The sequence below is a fragment of the Gopherus evgoodei genome, chromosome 1, assembly GCF_007399415.2.
Source record: "Gopherus evgoodei ecotype Sinaloan lineage chromosome 1, rGopEvg1_v1.p, whole genome shotgun sequence".
In the NCBI taxonomy this organism is placed as follows: domain Eukaryota; kingdom Metazoa; phylum Chordata; order Testudines; family Testudinidae; genus Gopherus; species Gopherus evgoodei.
The window spans coordinates 46,941,105-46,962,889 of NC_044322.1; the positions used below are offsets into that span (position 1 = coordinate 46,941,105).

Genomic DNA, 21,785 nt, shown 5'->3' on the forward strand with positions numbered 1-21,785 from the left:
TCTCCCATGATTTCCCAAAGATAATAGCTAGAGGCTCAGATACCTCTTCTATTAACTCCTTTAGTATTCTAGGATGCATCTCATCAGGCCCTGGTGACTCGCAGGCATCTAACTTTTCTAAGTGATTTTTTACTTGCTCTTTTTTTATTTTATCTTCTAAACCTACCCTCTTCCCCTAAGCATTCACTATACTAGACATTCCTTCAGACTTCTCAGTGAAGACCGAAACAAAGAAGTCATTAAGCATCTCTGCCATTTCCAAGTCTCCTGTTACTGTTTCCCCCTCCTCACTGAGCAGTGGGCCTACCCTGTCCTTAGTCTTCCTCTTGCTTCTAACGTATTGATAAAAAGTCTTCTTGTTCCCCTTTATTCCCATGGCTAGTTTGAGTTCATTCTGTGCCTTTGCTTTTCTAATCTTGCCTCTGCATTCCTGTGTTATTTGCCTATATTCATCCTTCGTGATCTGACCTAGTTTCCATTTTTTATATGACGCCTTTTTATTTTGTAGGTCACGCAAGATCTCAAGGGTAAGCCAAGGTGATCTTTTGCCACATTTTCTATCTTTCCTAACCATCGGAATAACTTGCTTTTGGGCCCTTAATAGTGTCCCTTTGAAAAACTGCCAACTTTCCTCAGTTGTTTTTCCCCTCAGTCTTAATTCCCATGGGACCTTACCTATCAGCTCTCTGAGCTTACCAAAATCCGCCTTCCTGAAATCCATTGTCTCTATTTTGCTGTACTCCCTTCTACCCTTCCTTAGAATTGCAAATTCTATGATTTCATGATCACTTTCACCCAAGCTTCCTTCTACTTTCAAATTCTCAACAAGTTCCTCCCTATTTGTTAAAATCAAGTCTAGAACAGCTTCCCCCCTAGTAGCTTTTTCAACTTTCTGAAATAAAAAGTTGTCTGCTATGCAGTCCAGGAACTTATTGGATAGTCTGTGCCCTGCGGTGTTATTTTCCCAACATATATCTGGATAGTTGAAGTCCCCCATCACCACCAAATCTTGGGCTTTGGATGACTTTGTTAGTTGTTTGAAAAAAGCCTCATCCACCTCTTCCACCTGATTAGGTGGCCTGTAGTAGACTCCCAGCACGACATCACCCGTGTTTTTTACCCCTTTTAGCCTAACCCAGAGACTCTCCACACTTCCGTCTCCTATGTCCATCTCCACCTCAGTCCAAGTGTGTACATTTTTAATATATAAGGCAACACCTCCTCCCTTTTTCCCCTGTCTATCCTTCCTGAGCAAACTATACCCATCCACACCAACATTCCAGTCGTGTGTATTATCCCACCAAGTTTCAGTAATGCCAATAATGTCATAGTTGTATTTATTTATTAGCACTTCCAGTTCCTCCTGCTTATTACCCATACTTCTTGCATTTGTATATAGGCATCTAAGATACTGGTTTGATCTTGCCTCCCAGCTTTGCCCTGACCCTCCTTCCTCTCTGCCATTATAGCCCGTGCTCCCTCCTGTTTCCAACCCATCTCCCAGGTCTTGTTTCCCACTTACCTGTGGGCTCATTATAGTTAGTATGGCAACACCCATTTTTTCATGTCTTCTGTGTGTGTATATATCTTCCTACTGTATTTTTCACTGCTTGCATCCAATGAAGTGAGTTTTAGCCCACAAAAGCTTATGCTCAAATAAATTTGTTAGTCTCTAAGGTGCCACAATACTCCTAGTTCTTTTTGCTGATTTAGAGTAACACGGCTACCACTCTGAAATATTTAGGTCTGGTTCCTCACTGAAGAAACGGTCTTTCTGTGTGTTCTGAGACCCCATGTATTCATCATTTTTATTCTTGTTACTTTAACAACTGCGAGGTTTATAGAAGATACCATACTCTCTTCTCTTAGACTTGGTTTAAAAGCATTTGAACCCTTACTTTTTTGAGCAAGGTGACATGATAGATTAGTGTACTGCTGTAAATCGATAATAGCAGCAGGAACATCTTTTAGCAGTCACGAAAAAAGAGCATGTCAGGTAGATAGGAAGAAAAATAGAAAATATGTGTGCCTGAGGTGCTATCAAAATTATACCAGACAATTAAGAAGGATGCCAAAGTCATAAATATACTAAGGGTATGTCTGCACTACGGGATTATTCCGTTTTTACAGAAATCAATTTTTGGAAACAGATTGTATAAAGTCGCATGCACGCAGCTACACTAAGCACATTAATTCGGTGTTGTGCATCCATGTACCGAGGCTAGCATTGACTTCCAGAGTGTTACGCTATGGGTAGCTATCCCATAATTCCCACAGTCTCCCCCGCCCATTGGAATTCTGGGTTGAGGTCCCAATGCCTGATGGGGCCAAAAATTTGTCGCAGGTGGTTGTGGGTAAATGTCGTCAGTCAATCCTCCCTCCGTGAAAGCAATGGCAGACAATCATTTCGCACCCTTTTCCCTGGATTGCTCAGGCAGATGCCATAGCATGGAAACCGTGGAACCCGTTCAGCCTTTTTCACTGTCACCGTATGTCCACTGGATGCTGCTGACAGACGCGCTACTGCAGTGCTACATTGCAGCATCCCCTTGCCTTTTGCAAGTTAGCAAAGATGGTTACCAGCCATACTGTACCATTTGCTGCTGTCATGGGTGCTCCCGGCCGGCCTCGGTGAGGTCGGTCAGGGGCGCTGGGGCAAAAATGGGAATGACTCCCCTGGTTATTCACTTCTTTAAGTTTTGTCTAATGGAGAGTCAGTCCTGCCAAGAATATCAGGCAAGCCTACTAAAGAACCAGAGAGGCAAACGGCCACTCTGGGTCAGAGCTCCAGACATCCCGCAGAAATGATGAGCTGCATGCCATTCTAGGGGGGAGGCCCTGCAACAAACCCTACCTGTTGCTTCCTTCGTCCCCTACCCCTCCTGGGCTACCGTGGCAGTTATCTCCCCATTTGTGTGATGAAGTAATAAAGAATGCATGAATAAGAAACAACACTGAGTTTATTTCAAGCAGAGATCAAAGGTGGGAGGGGAAGGTGGTTGTCTTACTGTGAGGTAGAGTGAACCACCATTCTGCACTTGCTCAGCCTATAGCTGAAAAGGGGAATCTGTGACAAGCACTAGGATAGAAACACAGGCAGGACTGAATCTCCATTTGTCTGTGGACCTTTGGTTGACACTGGTAAAATACAACATGTCCCAGGATATGTATGTTGGGGGACAGTTCTAAATGGCAGCTTAACTTTTTTATTTGCAGCAAAATGTAAAGGTCTAAGTATCTGATTGTGAGCCCCAGTAGCAAGAAGGCTGGTTTAGGCGCGACCACGCAGTGCTGCTGACTGGAAGAGCAGCCTGAGGCAGAAGCCTCCGGCTGCCATGATATTCCAGGCAGGACTGAATCTCCATTAGACAAAACTTAAAGAAGAGAATGACCTGGAGTCATTCCCTTGTTTGCCCAGGCAACCCCGGCCGACCGTACCGAGGCCAGCCAGGAGCACCCACGAGATGATGATGACAGATATCAGTCATACTGTACCATCTGCCGTCCGCAAGGCAATGGGATGCTGCTGTGTAGCGCTGCAGCACTGCGTCTGCCAGCAGCATCCAGTAGACATACAGTGATATTGAAAAAAGGCGAGAGATTTTTTTCTGTTTGCTTTCACAGGGAGGGGGGAGGTTGATGACGTACCCTGAACCACCTGTGACAATATTTTTGACCCTTAAGGCTTTGGGAGCTCAGCCCAGAATTCAAATAGTTTTCAGAGTGTGTGGGAACTGTGGGATAGCTACAGTCATCAGTTGCCCCTCCCTCCGTGAGCGTCCATTTGATTCTTTGGATTTCTGGTACGCTTGTCTCAGCTGCTTAAGTTTCACACAGCACTGTGTTGAGCCCCTGTTGTGGCCTCTGTCCATCATGGCCTTGGAGATTTTTTTCAAATATTTTGGCATTTTGTCTTTTGGAATGGAGTTCTGATAGAACAGATTCATCTCCCCATACAGAGATCAGATTCAGTGTCTCCTGTATGGTCCATGCTGGAGCTCTTTTTTGATTCTGGGACTGCATGGTCGCCTGTACTGATCAGTTCTCCACACTGGGCAAACAAGAAATGAAATTCAAAAGTTCACGGGGCTTTTCCTCTCTACCTGGCCAGTGTATCTGAGTTCAGATTGCTGTCCAGAGCAGTCACAATGGTGCACCGTGGGATAGTTCCCAGAGGCCAATAGTGTCGAATTGCGACCACACTAACCCTAATTTGAAATGGCAGTACTAATTTCAGCGCTACTCCCCTTGTCGGGGAGGAGTACAGATATCGATATTAAGAGTCCTTTATATCGAAGTAAAGGGCTTTGTTGTGTGGACGGGTGCAGGGTTAATTTGATTTAATGCTGCTAAATTCAAGATAAACTCATACTGTAGACCAGGCCTGTGATTCAGAATTAAGGCCAGTTTTCAAAACAGTGATGGAGATGCTCAGATGCTCAATAAAAGGCTGCTCAATTCTGAACATTTATCTGTTAATGATTAATACCAAAATGTTTAATATATATACAGAAAATACAGTGTTAGTATCAACATCCCTAAATAATTGGATTTCAGTAACACCATATTATTCTCAACCCTATATGTCTTATAGATCATTGGTAGGGTGACCATACATCCCGTTCTGGCTGGAACAATCCTTTTCTCAAGTACTGTCCAGCCATCCTGACTTTCTTTTTTGGCAAAACTGGACATTTGTCCCATTTGCTCTTGACAACTGATCAACTGGAAAAATGCACAGTTTTGCCAAAAAGTGGGGTGCAACCTCTGGCAGGGTACAGACCCTCCATCCTCTTTTCTCATAGAGCCATGCCCACCTCTTGTTTCCACAAGGATTAGTGACTTAATGAGAGGGACGAGGTTTGGAACATGCTGTCAGATGTCTTAAAAGAGCAACACTCTGATGGGAAAACTACAGAACCCAACCACTAAAAATGGAAAATCAACCTGCTGCTGGTGGCATCTTTTTGGCTTGTATGAGACAGTAGACTCCATTTAACCTTTTCCGAGCAGGATCAACAATGCTACAGTGTGGGATATTTTAAGAAAATACTGCTATCCTATTAAATTTACCTTTTACCTTTTTAAAAGGTTTAAATGTCCTTGTCTATGCTTTTTTTTTAAATTCAGCCCAGATAATGTGAATAGAAACCAACATGAGAGCAGCTCTCTCTGTAAGTATGGGGAAAGGGCCACACCATGTGAAGACCTGGAAGCTCTCCATGAGCCAGCTTCTAAGATTTATGCCATTTGCTGTAGTGCAGTATAAGTAGTCAGAGTGTTTTCTGTGTGCATACAAAACAAGGATTCCCTGTGGCACCTTAGAGACTAACACATGTATTCGGACATAAGTTTTTGTGGGCTAAAACCCACTTTATCAGATGCATGAAGTGAAAAATACAGAAAGCGGTATAAATATTATAGCACATGAAAAGATGGGAGTTGCCTTACCAAGTGGGACATCAGTGCTACAGTGAGTCTCTTCCCTCATGATACTAACAATCAATATAAGTAACTAAGTATTGTTATGTACAAACATTTACTGCATTTCTTTCCCTACCTTGATGATGATTCTGAGTGTGGATCTTATGGGAGCTCCAGGTTATGATCACTTCCTTCAGGCAAAAGCTTTCTGTCTGTGGTTGTCAGAAGCCTGACAAAGTGAAAGAGATATCTAACTTGTGTGTGTCTGGCTTTCAGGCAGTGATCTAGAACATTAATTTGCTTTTGAACCAGTGTAAACGTTATAAACCAGTAGGCAGCACAGATCTTAAATTTATTAATAAAATGGGTTTGTTTGAACCTAAACCTTTTTGAAATTCTGAGCACTGAATTCTGAATAAAATGTTCATAGAACCTGCTGCAAACAGTAATAGAGAATGTTCACGCATGATCTAACTAAATTATTCTGGTCTCTGGGTCCAATATAATGAAAAAGTCCAAATGGGTTGGAAGATCCTAAAATGTTGGACAATCATGCTTTTCCTCTCTACTCATCCTCAATCATTCCTTTTCATTTGTTTTTTTCTCAGCAGGTAAGTATTTAATTTAAAAACAAAATAAAACTCACTTTTTCAATTAGTAGTATTTTAACAAGGCTATCAGAGGGCTTGTTTTAAAATAAGAGACTAGCTGTGTGAACACAGGACGTCTTTCCTTGATCTGTCATCCCTATCTTTCCTACTTTCCTGTCCCTGGTTGAGCCCTTATCTCCCCTCAAGTAGTAAGTCAAAATGTTTCTTGTAACTTCAGTTAAATTGCTTTGTCTTTCCATTATTCAGTGATATAAGATTGAAGTGGTTAGAAGTTTAGATTTCTGGTAAACTTTGAACTGGATAACAAGTTTCCTAATGCTCAGAAGCAGTAGATATTAGAGTAATAAGAAGCTACTGACATTACTTTCAAGAGTTATGTTAAGTCTATAACCACTTAGTGACAAAAATGGTGTAGAGTTTTGCCATTTTTCTGTGTCTCAATCCACCTGATTTAGGCCTCTAAGTGCTACCAAAATGTAAGGGTCAAATAATAATATGAAACTGTCTGCCATGCTTATAGTTGCAAAACCTAGAAATTTGGCAAAGTATCTTTAAAAAAAATATATTAAAAAATGGGGTTTTGCTCCTGAAAAAAACACAAGGGTATGGCATTTTTCCCCCTGTGTTGGAAGAGATTTCATATGGTGGTAAAACTTAAACATGTCAAAAGCTGGAATGCAAATTTTTTTTTTAAATCAACAAAAAGGCAAATGTAGGTTTGCTCAATATGTAAACCACTGCTTTTGACACTGGGGGAGGGGCAACAAGTAGAATACTTTAATTATCTGTATATTTAAAGAAATTGTCCAATTTTTTAAAAAGACATACTCCCTTTTTCCCAGGCAGATGTTTGTGAGGTAATATAACTATGCTTATTAACTGTTAAGTGAAGTCTGGATAGCATTATCAGCAAAAATTAGCTGCATTACATGAAGAGTAGCTGTATATTTGTAAGAAAATGCAATTTGTGGGGAGGAGGCAAGGAGCCTCTTACAAATTGTCTTTGTTTGCTACTAGCCTGGACATCAGTGGACTTGGATAGCATATCACCAGTCCCCTGATCTAATTATTACATACAACACTGGGTGGGAGCGTAAATGGGAGAAGTTGAGGATGACAGAAAATGATAAAAATGTTGCACATTTTGAAATGTGGTTGGTTATATGCAGTTTGAGCAATGTGAATTTGATTAGCCTTCAGAACAGATTATTTAATGATGATTTTAGAAATCATTACACTGAAATTCAAACTTCATTACTTTAATGGTAATAATTTCTAACAGTTTTGGTTTATTTTTATGGATACTGTGTTTTACCACTAGTTGCCTTCCCGCAGCTGTCAAATGATTATAGCATGCTAAAGTAGTAAGTCAAGTAAAGCTGACAGCTTGTTGCAGAAGGAAATGAATGTATCTCTTCATGCTTGGTCAGTTTGACAGTGTTGCCAGAAAACATGGTTTTGAATCAAATAAGAATCACAATATATTTAAGAGTAATACAGATTTCCAGTCTTCCCTTAACTTTGAAAATCATTATTCTTGAAATCTGACATTTGGAAAATTGCAAGGGGGGAGGGTTGTGTTTTTGTGTTTGGTTTTTTTTATTGTTGTAAGTAGTTTTTCACATCGGTAGCTCCTTGGAATGTGTTACTGTCTGTTAGTTAATGAAGCATGGGATGCATGCTGTTATATAAAACCCCTTTCCATTAAATCAAAAAGATATTGGTAGAAGCCCTGGGAAGTATGCATATATAAACTCTTCCATTAAAATATTTTCTTTGGACTTGGTAAAAATGTAATGTAATTAGTAAAAAGTCAAAGAAGCAAGATTAAAAACATGTGGTTTCAACAGATTTTCATAAGAACCCATACAGCATGTAAACAGTTTTTAATATCTTTGGCAATTCTGAATGGTGTCACTGAAAAATTCTTTGTTTAACATGGATTGCCAGGATAGAAAAGTAAGAGTTTAGTTTGGAAAAAAAGATTCACAAATAAAGAACAAATAATCAAATAATTTCTAGATCATTAAACTTTTATTATCCTAAATAAAATGTGGAATAATTGAAATATCCTATACTTTGGAAGGTGTATACTGTATTACTATTAATATTAATAGATTTATATCTGCTTTTTGTGATGCCTTTTCTGAAACATAGATTAATTGCAACCTGTTAAAACATTAATGCTGCTGCCTAGAAGAATAAATCATACCAGATAAAAGAACAAAATGACATGCTAATAGTAGCATGTAGTAAATACTTTGATTTGTTCTTTTAGGTTGAAAAAATGATTCTCCATCTGCTCCCAATTTTACATTACTAATGGTAATAAAATTCAAGTATATATTTGTGGCTTAAATATATGAAAACATTTAAAAAACAGCAGAAAATACAAAATATAGTTTAATGATAGATTCTGTATTGCTTGCCTGCCCTTCCTTCATATAATACAATAAACAGATCATGTGACATGCATTTTTATTATTCATTTAAAACATACACGTTTCAAGTCACTTTTTTTTTTTCCCCAGAGTACTTTCAAATTTAAATCTGAGAGTGATATTCATCTGGCTGAGCACCACAAACAAGTTCTATATGATGGGAAACTTGCAAGTAGTATTGCCTTTACTTACAATGCTAAGGCTACTGATGCTCAACTATGCCTTGAATCCTCACCAAAGGAAAACCCTTCAATTTTCGTACACTCTCCACATGCTCTTATGCTTCAGGTTCGTTTGTATTGGTTCTTTATTTTCATGTTTTTGTTAATGGAGCTTACAGGCTGCCAAAGTGTGATTGAGGGTCTGTTTCTAATTAGTATTATCATCATCTTTTAGTGTGTGTAGTCTTTCCTAGGTATCCATTAGCCCCTTGGACATCTCATCTGACCGAGGCTGTCATTTTCTCCATTTAACCCATGGATTTCCCTTCCTTTTGTATTGGTTGACATTTCTGTATCTTTCTTCAGCATGAAGGACAGCAAACACTGTCGCTTATATGGCCATTATCAACTATATAACCTATTAATTGTTTGAGGTGCATTGTTTAGCAAGATGTATGTAACTATACTTCTCCAGAAATATCTCATGTTTAGGCCAAGCTCTGCTAACACAAAAATTCTGCAATCTCTGTCCAATCTACATCTTGTATGATGATATAGTATGCTGCTGCCATTGCTGTTTTCATTTAGCATTGCTTTAGCTTTAGATTAACATGCTTGTTTTTAAATATGAGTAGCTATCATTCTCACCTAGCTACTTTTTCACCTGTTTTCTTGAGCTAAAATTATTAATGATGCAGTAAAGAAATGTGTGTATTACGCAATGAACAATAGTTTGTCAAATTTATATGTTGAGGGCTATGAGTTTAATGCTTGCCTTATTTTCCAGCCCAGTCATTTTGAGCGAAATAGGTAATGAAACCAAGAAGTTTGAATAGGTCCAGTTTAATATTAAAATTGACCAGCTAAAGCATTCTATGGTTAAAGCATTTTTAATATGGCTGTGGATTAATCACAGTTAACTCTCACAATTAACTCAAAAAAACTAATCACGATTTAATTGCAGTTTTAATCGCACTGTTAAACAATACAATACCAGTTTAAATTTACTAAATATTTTGGATGTTTTTCTACATTTTCAAATATATTGATTTCAATTTCAACACAGATTACAAAGTGTGCACTACTCACTTTATATTATTTTGTATTACAAATATTAACACTGTAAAATGATAAACAAAAGAAATAATATTTTTCAATTCACCTCATGCAAGTACTGTAGTGCAATGTCTTTACTGTGAAAGTGTAACTTACAAATGTAGATTTTTTTTGTTACATAACTACACTCAAAAACAAAACAATGTAACACTTTAGACTCTACAAGTCCACTCAGTCCTACTTCTTGTTCAGTCAATCGCTAAGACGAACACATTTATTTAGATTTATGGGAGATAATGCTACCCACTTCTTATTTACTATGTCACCTGAGAGTGAGAACAGGCGTTCACATGGGATTTTTGTAGCTGGCATTGCAAGGTATTTATGTGCCAAATATGCTAACATTCTTATGCCCTTTCATGCTTCGGCCACCATTATGGAGGACATGCTTCCATGCATATGATACTTGTTAAAAAAAATGCATTAATTCAATTTGTGACACAATTCTCCTCGAAGGAGTTCAATGTCCCCTGCTCTGTTTTACCCACATTCTGCCACATATTCCATGTTATAGCAGCCTCAGATGGTGATTTAGCACATGTTGTTCATTTTAAGAACGCTTTCACTGCAGATTTGACAAAATGGAAAGAAGATACGAATGTGAGATTTCTAAAGATAGCTACTGCACTTGACCTAAAGTTTAAGAATCTGAAGTGCCTTCCAAAATCTGAGATGGATGAGGTGTGGAGCATGCTGTCAGATGTCTTAAAAGAGCAGCACTCTGATGGGGAAACCACAGAACCTGAACTACCAAAAACGGAAAATCAGCCGGCTGCTTGTGGCATCTGACTAAGATGATAAAAATGAACATGCATCAGTCTGCTCTGCTTTGGATTGTTTTTGAGCAGAACCCATCATCAGCATGGACACGTCCTCTGGAATGGTGGCTGAAGTATGAAGGGACGTATGAATCTTTAGTCCATCTGGCATGTAAATATCTTGTGACACTAGCTACAACAGTGCCATGCGAACACCTGCTCTCATTTTCAAGTGGCATTCAACAAGAAGCGACCAGCATTATGTCCCACAAGTGTAAACAAACTTGTTTCTCTGAACGACTGGCTGAACAAGAAATAGGACTAAGTAGGATCTAAAGTTTTACATTATTTTATTTTTTAATGCAGTTTTTTTGTACATAAACAAAAGATGTAAGTTCAAACTTTCATGATTAAGATTGCACTACAGTACTTTTATGAGATGAATTGAAAAATTATTTCTTTGTTTTTACAGAGCACATATTTGTAATAAAAATATAAAGTGAGCACTGCACACTTTATATTTTATGTTGTGATCAATATCAATATATTTGAAAATGTAGAAAATATCAAATATTTAATTTGTATTCTAATACTGTTTAACAGTGCCATTAATTGTGCTTGATTTTTTTAACTGCTTGACAGCCCTAATTTTTAATAACACCTTTTGTGGCAAAATGTCCTCAGGAACCTTACAGTATGTGTTACCTGTGTAGACTTTGTGTGAAACATAACTTTGTTGTGTTTGTTTACATATTTGGATGGCTTGAAGTTATGACGAGAAATTATCTTTATAGCATTTAGACTAAATTGACAGAAAATAAAAAGCATAGTAAATCGTTTGTCTTTGAAGTGCCATTGGTAACTAGTTTTCAAATATTAGACATTTATGGTAAAACGTGATAATGCAAATACAAACTAATATTGAGAAACTTTTTTTTGTTTTTTTTAATATAGGATGTGAAAGCTATAGTAACCCACTCAATTCACAGTGCAATTCATTCGATTGGAGGGATTCAGGTTCTTTTTCCTCTTTTTGCCCAGTTAGACAATCGACAACTAAATGACAGTCAAATGGAAACAACTGTCTGGTAAGCTTATTTCAAGCGATTTACATAAAGTATGCTAGCACTGTTTTTTTTTCTCTTGTGGTAATTTGGTTAATATAAATGCTGTGACTTATGTGCGCTCTTCTTTCTGTTTCTAGCATGAAAGCATTAACTTTTTAAATGTCATTTACCACTGACTTTTATTTTTCTCTGAAAGTGTTCCACCCCTGCCATGCCCCTGCTCTGCCTGTTTCCCCGAGGCCCCACCCTCGCTCTGCCTCTTCCTATCCCTGCTCCAACCCCTCCCCCGAGGCCCCTGGCACTAGCTATTCTCTGCCCTCCCCCAGATGCCAAACAGCTGTGACTGGTAGGTGCTGAGCACCCACTGTTTTTTTCCCATGGGTGCATGAGTCCCAGAGCATGCACAGTCGGCACCTAAGGCATTTACCATGGTGCTGTATAATATCATGCTGAAGAATGCTTTTAAACTAAAGGAAATTGCATAGGAAAATGAAACTAATATAGTGCACTAAACATGGAGTTCAATCTACCAGGGGTGCATGTCCAAAATATGTATATTTTGTTAACGCCTTAGATCTTGCTTAATTAAAATTCTCCTTTAGTTGGCCTACTATCCCAAATTAACAAAGGACATTGCTCTGGTGAATAAATCTGTTGGAGAAGACTGCACATGCTGCATCAGGATAGACAGGAGGACCCTAGAGTTATCCAGAATGATGGCTGTGGCTCCGTGCATGTCATTAGTGTTGAAGGGCTCGAGCTGTTAGTCAGACAGCGCAGATATGACACTGTACTTTGAGAATTGCCTCTGTGTTTCCCCATGTGTAAGATATGTACAACAGAGATGCTGATATTCCAGAATCTTCTAGAACAGTGTTTCTCAAACTGGGGTCGCTGCTTGTGTAGGGAAAGCCCCTGGCGGGCCAAGCCGGTTTGTTTACCTGACCTGTTCACAAGTCTGGCTGATCGCAGCTCCCACTGGCCACAGTTCGCTGCTGCAGGCCAATGGGGGCTGCTGGAAGCGGCGGCCAGTAAGTCCCTCGGCCCTCGCTGCTTCCAGCAGCTCCCATTGACTTGGAGTGGCGAACTGTGGCCAGTGAGAGCCGGAGCCGTGATCAGCCAGACCTGTGGACGGGGCAGGTAAACAAACCAGCCTGGCTCACCAGAGGCTTTCCCTACACAAGCGGCAATCCCCATTTGAGAAACACTGTTCTAGAAAAAATGTCTTGCTGGATGGGTAGGAGCACTCCCCCTCATGGATTTGAATGTTTAGAGTATAGGGGCCTTCTTCCCTTGCCAGGAACATTGGCCAGATTTTTTAAAATAGCAGTGAGTAATTTCTAGTCATTTTAGATAGTTCTTTGGGAAGTGTATAAATTGTTAAATTTTCTGCTCTGTTGTATGTTTTAATTCTTGAACACAGAAAATGCACTTCAGGATTAGAATAAGTGCAAGTTCAGTGGTATTTTTGAAAGAGTGGTTAACTGAAGAACAGTTAAACTAGTGTTAAAGTAACACCAAACTTTTGACAGATAGACTGTAGAAAATCTTAAATTTTGTGTTCATTTCAGTTGTAAGGTAAATTTCCTATATTTCATTCTATTTTTAGCAGCAAGTCCAGTGTGGTGATATAGTGGCAAATTGTCTGCTTCCTTTATAGTGACTTAAGAACCTTTCACTTGAATTGGGTACTGAAATAGAAATGATTTCCAAAAAAGTGTTGAAAATTCCTATATTCAATGTGTAGATTTTCCAGTATGTAGATATAAATTAATCACTGGATTTTCCCTGAAATAACTATACTTTGTTTATACCACAGTGATATTGATTTGCCCCAACCCCTGCTCCAATCCTTCCATATTTTACCCAGATAGAGTAGTTGTGTACTTCTGTAGGTGGGATATTCACTTATTGCTAACACAGATATAATTGTGCTTTGCACATGATGAATTTTACTTTGCAGTTTGTATCATGCAGGTCTCCTTCCCTGCGGTTTGCTCTCGCGTTCCCCGAATCCCCGAGCAAGCAGGTCTCCTTCCCTGCGGTTTGCAGGGGGGTTCGGGGAACGCGAGAGCAAACCGCGGCGAAGCAGGTCTCCTTCCCCGGTTTGCTCTCGCGTTCCCCGAACCCCCGTGCAAGCAGGTCTCCTTCCCTGCGGTTTGCTCTCGCGTTCCCCGAATCCCCGAGCAAGCAGGTCTCCTTCCCTGCGGTTTGCAGGGGGGTTCGGGGAACGCGAGAGCAAACCGCGGCGAAGCTGGTCTCCTTCCCCGGTTTGCTCTCGCGTTCCCCGAACCCTCCTTGAAGCCGCCCACAGCGCTGCAGTGTGGCCACATCTAACACCACTTGCAGCGCTGGTTGCTGTAAGTGTGGCCACTCTGCAGCGCTGGCCCTATACAGCTGTACTAATACAGCTGTAACAACCAGCGCTGCAAAATTGTAGATGTAGACATACCCTTAGTCTGGATCTGTGAAAGCAGCAAACACGGCTACCCCTCTGATACTTGACAGTGTATGAAGTGTAATCTTCTATGATAACTCAATTCTTGTGCAAATCATAGGTGACAAATTCTAATTTAGATGATTTTTCTGGTTTTGCTTATAATTTAGTACATCTGGAGAAAAATCCTGAAAGAAGTAGGTGGATTTAAATTGTTTGGTAGACTAGATTAGGGTTAAAGCATTTAGCGGCAAAATAAGACTTGGACCCAATGTTTCCTACACTTATTCTAGAAATTGCAATCCAGGATTGCAGACTACATACTTTATACAGAGGATATCAAGAATAATCAGAAAGATATCACATATGTAGGAAGTAAATAAAATAACTAGAGTTGTTAAAATTTTCTAAATACTGATTTTAGACAAAGCAGAGATGAATGTGTTGCCAAAAAAAAAATTGAAATTCATCCCCTTTTTCAAACACCTCTAGTAATAGCATTCTTCTGTATTTTTAGCTCAGTCAGTCCAGATTGAAAGGATGTTGTCTGCCTCTTGAGAGAGATGTATGAATGGAAAAAAATGACAGCCTTGTATCCATTTTTCTATTCTTTCTTCATCTCCACCTCTAAATAGTTTCCAGTGTCTGCCCTGCCTTCGTCAATCAAATATCTTGCAGTATCAGTGGTTTTTCTAGTCTTTTTGTGTTTAAGAACATAAGAACAGCTGTACTGGGTCAGACCAAAGGTCCATCTAGCTCAGTATCCTCACAGTGGCCAATACCAGGTGCCGCAGAAGGAGTGAACCTAACAGGTAATGATCAAGTGATCTCTCTCCTGCCATCCATTTCCACCTTCTGACAGACAGTCTAGGGACACCATTCCTTACCCATCCTGACTAATAGCCATTAATGGTCTTAACCACCGTGAATTTATCCAGTTTTCTTTTTGTTTTTTCTTTGTTCCTATCTTTGCAGTTTACAGTTATACCTCATGAATTGGATAGCTGAATTTAGGAGCATGGGAAGAATAAAATGGGGAGGGATCATTTGTGTGTCAAATTTTTACCATAGGTTTCTTTTTTTTAATCTGCTAGTTTACAGCAACATTAAGAGCATACTTGTTCTGATCTGGGTTTGGAAATTTTTTGTATCACTAATATGTCCCACTCATTGATGTGGTCATGGAAATAATGAGACACACACACTGCAATGTGATTAAATATGGAGACCGGCACTTTATTTAAAACTATTACCTTTTCTGGGGTAACAACTCCAAGCTGCCTGAGAGGGTTGTTCCATTGTAGTTCTCCGCTGGCTCTAATGGCCCCAGACACTACGAACCTGTGGGTGGATATGAAGGCCGTGCTCCCTCTACACCTTCAACCCAGCGACCCAGACTGGAAGTCAGGGTCTGGTCCCATCCCACTTCTCTAATGCTGGAGATAAGAGACATGGAAGGAGGGGAGTTGCATGCTGCATGAGACATCTAGTTCCTTAGTACTGTCCTGAGGGCTAATGTATGTCCAAGCAGCTCACTGAGTTACAGGGACCTCACATCAGACCTTTCTAACATACCAGCCAACCTGCCAACATTGCAAGAGTTGTAATATAACCCCCAAAACAGACATGCTGAACAGATGGTAAAAACCCATATAGCAGTTCACCAGTTTTGCTATATAGGAAAAGTCCCTTTCAGACCTCAGAACTGAGGATCAGCCTAGCGTCTGGCATTGAAGGAGATCCAGCAACCAGATTATGGGTGAGAAGGGTGGGGCTGAAACAGTGCCCTAAAAGGCTACTTGCCAGGCAGCAGATAATAGCAATCTCCTTCCCACTCCATCTCCTGCAGGGAGGAACTAATCACTTTGGGCCCATTACCAGTCCCACAGTCAGTGGCAGCAGTGGTGGAAGGTCAGGTTCTTCTTCGAGTGCTTGCTCATATCCATTCCAGTTAGGTGTGCACGCGCCACGTGCACTTTCATCGGAAGATTTTTACCCTAGCAACCCCCGGTGGGTCGGCTGGGTTGCCCCCTGGAGTGGCGCCGCCATGGCACTGGATATATACCCCTGCCGACCCGACTGCTCCTCAGTTCCTTCTTACCACCCGTGTCGGTCGTTGGAATGGTGGAGCGTGGCTTAGCTGTCCTCCACCTCCCTAGCTACTCCTTGTTTCTTCACTATTATTGTTGTATATAGTTGGTATTGTATATAGTTATAATTAGTTTGATAGTTCTTGAATAGTTAGTGTATATAGTTACAGCAGGGTTTGGGCATTAGCCCCATCCCCGCACCCAGTGCCGGGGCCCATGCCCTGTTCACCGGGGTTTATACCGTGCTCGGCCTGTCATAAGCTGATGCCCACAAGTGATCCCCATGATTCTTGTCTAAAGTGCCTCGGGGAATCACACATTACGGATAAGTGCCGTATTTGCAAGGCATTTAAACCGAGGACAAAGAAAGAGAGACACTTTCGCCTGAAGTGTCTCCTCATGGAGGCAGCTTTGAACCCTCCGTCCTCGGCATCAAGCGCTGAGCACTCTGCTAGCAGCGCTCCTCCGGCACCGGACCATGCCAGCACTGCCAAGACACCGAGGCACCGGCGAAGTCCGGTGCAAGGACCTGCTTGGCACCAATCTCTCTCCTTGAAGCAGAAGAGGTCAAAGTCCTCCACTACCTCTGTGCCCTTGGCGCGGACTGCCTGGCACCTGCAACTGCTGTGGCACCGACTGCTGTGGTACTGTCAAGTCCGGTCCCTGAGAGCTCCCCGCCGAGGCCTGTGGTTGAGCTTACGGTCCCCTCTATGCCTGAGACATTCTCCACAGCCAGGGACCTTATAGCCATGATGGAGTCTGTCCTGCCTCAACCCCCGGCACTGCCGGTGCGGGTATTACACTCCAGAGGCAAGCCAGCCATAATGAGACCTCCTTCAGTCAGCTTGGCAGACCGCCACCGATCACAATCCAGGTCCCGGCACTGTTCGCGGTCTCATCGACGATCACGGTCCCAATGCCGCTCACAGTCCCGGCACCGATCGCCTACTCGGTACCGGTCGTACTTGTGGCATAGATCGACATCTCGGCCTCCGACCCGGTACTCTCGGTACCGCTCCCGCTCCCGGCACCACAACTCTCGCAACCGTTCCCGCCGCAGACCTTCGAGATCCAGGTCGACCTCCCGGCACCACGCCAGTTGCAGGTCCCGGTCTCGCTCTCGACACCGGTATGGCTCCAGATACCGATCCTTGGTGCCGAGGAGATCACCAACGGTGAGAGAGAGGGACCCCTACCATGTTCTTTCAGCTCCTCCCTGACCGTCCCAGCACCCGTCCATGTCTTCACAGGCGGACAGTGCATATGCCCAAGACAGAGACGCCAATGTGCCCGCCATGATTTTCCACAAGCCCCAGGCTCAGGATCACGGACCTCAACAGTGGGCATTCTGGACACCTTGGGCATATCATCAGGCCTAAGGTGCACATCCAGGCCCATCACGCTCTGCCACATCAGAACACCGGGTGCTGGAAGCCACCATAAGCCGCCCTGCTCCTTCTGCTTCGGAGGAAGTGTCGGTCTAGCCACAGGACTCCCAGATCCCAAGGGAGACAGACGCTGTCCACCAAGATGACCCCTCGACTGACCCGCTTGTCCCAGGTCTCTCCTCATCCTCCTCCCCTGACGAGGCGGTAGCCGGAACGTCATCTGTAGGCCCTCCACCAATCGACCTGAGGGCCCACCAGGACCACCTCAGGCGTGTCGCACAAAATATGAACTTGCAAGTCTAGGAGGTCCTGCAGGTAGAGGACCCAGTGGTGGACATTTTATCCTCTGATGCCCCCACAAGAGTGGCCCTCCCCTTTATACGAACGATCTAGGCCAATGCCAATACGATCTGGCAGTCTCCGGCCTCTGTCCCACTTGCTGCCTGGGAATTGGAACGTAAATATATGGTGCCCTCCAAGGGCTACAACTACTTATATGTCCATCACCCGCTTGCTCCCTCATTATCCAGTCGGTCAACGAGAGAGAATGCCATGGCCAGCAGCTCCTGCCCCGAAATCAAAAGATATGAGGCGCATGAACTTGCTGGTGCGCAAAGTCTATTCTGCAGGCGCGCTCCAACTCTGCGTGGCTAATCAACAAGCCCTCCTTAGCCGCTATAATTATAATACTTGGGCAGCGGCGGACTAGTTCAAGGAGTTGCTCCCACAGGACTCCTGACAGGAATTTGCTGCCAACCTGGACGAGGGGAAAAAGGTGGCTAGAACCTCCCTCCAGGCTTCCCTGGACGCCGCGGACTCAGCGGCCAGGACCCTAGCCTCCGGGGTTACTATGAGGCATATCTCATTGCTGCAAGTCTCAGGCCTTCCCCCGGAGCTCCAACATAAAATTCAGGACCTCCCCTTTGAACGGCAAGGCCTATTCTCTGATAAGACAGGCCCTAGGCTGCAAAGCCTAAAGGATAACAGGGTCATTATGCGCTCACTGGGCATGCACATGCCAGTGACTCAGCACAGGCCCTTCCGCCCCCAGCCACATCGTTCTTACCCTCAGCCCAGACAGAGACAGGACTTTGCTAGAAGGCGGGGTAGAACCTGTCGCCAGAGGCAGTCAGGCAACCAAGGGGGCCAGAACCAAGGTCCCTCCAAACCTTCCACAGGGCCCAAACCCTCCTTTTGAAGGTGCACCTGAGGGCAACGTACCAGTGTCGTCAAAGGATCCGTTCCCTCCTTTTTCCAACTGCCTCTCCTTTTTTCTTCCTGCGTGGTCCCAGCTAATGACAGATCGCTGGGTTTTACGCATGCTGGAATTTGGGTACCACCTCCAATTTATTTCACGCCCCTCCTTCCACCCCCACTTCCTTGTCCCTCTTCAGAGACCCCTCTCACGAGCAACTCCTCCTCCAGGAGGTGCAGATGCTCCTTGCCAAAGGAGCCATAGAGGAGGTACCGGAACACGAATGGGCACGGGGTTTTACTCCTGCTCCTTCCTAATCCTCATGGCAAAGGGGGGTCTCAGACCTATCCTTGATCTGCGGGAACTCAATAGATACATGATAAAGTTGAAGTTCCGTATGGTATCCTTGGGGACCATCATCCCATCCCTGGATCCCGGAGACTAGTATGCCGCCCTCGACATGAAAGATGCGTATTTTCATATAGCCATCTACCCACCTCATAGGAGGTTCCTCCGGTTCGTAGTCAACCGCCAACATTTTCAGTTCGCAGTCCTATTGTTCAGCCTCTCTACAGCCCCAAGAGTGTTTATGAAATGCATGGCTGTAGTCGCCGCCCACCTCCGCTGCCATCGGATACATGTTTTTCTGTATCTAGACGATTGGCTCATCCGAGGGGCCTCCAAGGCACAAGTGATCCATCATGTCCGCATTGTCAAGGACCTTTTCCTACATCTAGGCCTAATGATCAATGCGGAAAAGTCCACTCTGATTCCCACTCAGAGGATAGACTTCATTGGCGCCACCCTGGACTCCATCCTTGCCAGAGCTTGCTTACCGCTGCCCTGGTTCCAGGCAATGGTGGCCATCATCTAGAGTCTGCAGGCTGCTCCCTTGACTTCAGTTTGCACTTGCCTCGGTCTTCTGGGTCACATGGCAGCCTGCACATTTGTGATGAAATACACCAGACTGCTCCTCCGTCCCCTCCAATTGTGGTTCAACTCAGTGTATCGACCAGGCAGGGATGCCATAGACATGGTCGTCACCATTTCCCCCGAGCATCCTAGGCTCCCTTGACTGGTTGCTGACCCCCACCCTGGTGTGTGCAGGGCTGCCGTTCCATCCACCCCCGCCCTCTGTGTCCCTGACGACAGACGCATCATCTGGGTGCTCACCTCGGGCATCTACGCACGCAAGGCCTTTGGTCATCTCAGGAACTGGCCTTGCACATCAGTGTCCAGGAGCTGAGAGCAGTCCGCCTTGCTTGCCAGGCGTTCCAACAGCACTTGCAAGGCCATTGTGTGTCAATATTCACCGACAACACAACAGCCATGTACTATATAAACAAACAGGGCGGGCCAAGGTCCTCGACCCTTTGTCAGGAAGCCATTCAACTATGGGACTTTTGTATAGCCCACTCTATAGACCTCATAGCGTCCTTTCTCCTGGGGGTTCGGAACACTCTGGCGGATCGCCTCAGCAGATCCTTCCTTTCTCAAGAGTGGTTGCTTCGCCCGGACGTTATTCTTTTGGTCTTCCGGAACTGGGGATTTCTCCATGTAGACCTCTTCGCATCCTGCGAGAACAGGAAATGCCAGGTGTTCTGTTCATTTCAAGGCCTATCACAGGGTTCAATAGCGGACGCCTTCCTGATACCGTGGACGACTCACTTGCTATATGCTTTTCCATCGTTCCCGCTCGTCCACAAGGTCCTGCTGAAAGTACGCAGGGACAGAGCCCGCTTGATCATGATTGCTCTAGCGTGGCCCAGGCAGCACTGGTACACCATGTTGCTAGACCTGTCAGTAGCCGACCCTATCCCACTACCTCTTCACCTGGACCTGATAACTCAGGACCATGGCAAACTGGATCACCCAGATCTACAGTTCCTCCATCTCATGGCATGGCTCCTGGTGGTCGACCCAGTCTGAGATGCATTGCTCTGCCCCAGTGCAACAAGTACTCTTGGGTAGCAGAAAACTTTCCACTAGAGCAGCATATCTGGCCAAGTGGAAGCGTTTCACATGCTGGTGTGGAGAACGCAACATTCTTCCCGCCGAGATCTCCATCCCCACCATCTTGGACTACCTCTGGTCCCTTAAACAACAGGGCCTAGCAGTATCATCTTTGAGGGTGCACTTGGCGGCCATCTCTACCTTCCACCCAGGGGAGAATGGTCGCTCGGTGTTTTCACATCCTATGGTATCCAGATTCCTCAAGGGCTTGGAGCGCCTCTACCCCCAGGTACGCCACTCTGCCCCAACCTGGGACCTCAACCTGGTTCTCACCAGACTTATGTCGGCCCCATTCGAGCCATTAGCAACTTGCTCCCTTCTCTTTCTGTCCTGGAAAACCACTTTCCTTGTGGCCATCACATCGGCAAGATGAGTTTCCGAGCTCTAGGCTCTCACGGTGGACCCTCCATATACTGTGTTCCACAAGGACAAGTGCAGTTGCGACCACACCCGGTCTTTCTCCCCAAAGTGGTATCAGCCTTCCATGTTAACCAGGAGATCTTCCTTCCCGAAGCCACATTCATCGTGCAGGGAGCAACAGCCGCACTCCCTAGACGTCCGTAGAGCACTCGCTTTTTATATCGAGCGGACAAAGCCCTTCCGCAGAACCCTCCAACTCTTTGTCACGGTGGCAGAGCATATGAAGGACCTACCTGTTTCCTCACAGAGGATTTCATCCTGGGTGACATCGTGCATCCGCGCCTGTTATGACTTGGCTCATGTTCCGTCGAGCCACCTCACGGCACACTCTACCAGGGCTCAAGCCTCATCTGCTGTTTTCCTGGCTCACAGGCCCATCCACGAGATATGTCACGCAGCTACCTGGTCCTCGGTCCATACCTTTGCCTCTCACTGTGCCCTGGTTCAGCAGTCCAGGGATGATGCAACTTTTGGCTCCGCGGTGTTACACTCTGCAACATCACTCCGACCCCACCGCCTAGGTAAGGCTTTGGAATCACCTAACTGGAATGGATATGAGCAAGCACTCGAAGAAGAAAAGACAGTTACTCACCTTTGTAATTGTTGTTCTTTGAGATGTGTTGCTCACATCCATTCCAAACCCGCCCTCCTTCCCCACTGTCGG

At 43.9% G+C, this 21,785-nt stretch overlaps 1 protein-coding gene across 1 annotated transcript in view; it reads left to right on the plus strand.

Annotated features, from left to right (window-relative positions):
• The window catches only part of NBEA (neurobeachin), an 853,790-nt gene that overhangs the window by 210,019 nt on the left and 621,986 nt on the right, over nucleotides 1-21,785 (plus strand). The window contains 2 exon segments of the mRNA XM_030563353.1: nucleotides 8,567-8,764; nucleotides 11,466-11,599. Coding sequence (XP_030419213.1) covers nucleotides 8,567-8,764; nucleotides 11,466-11,599 — 332 coding nt within the window.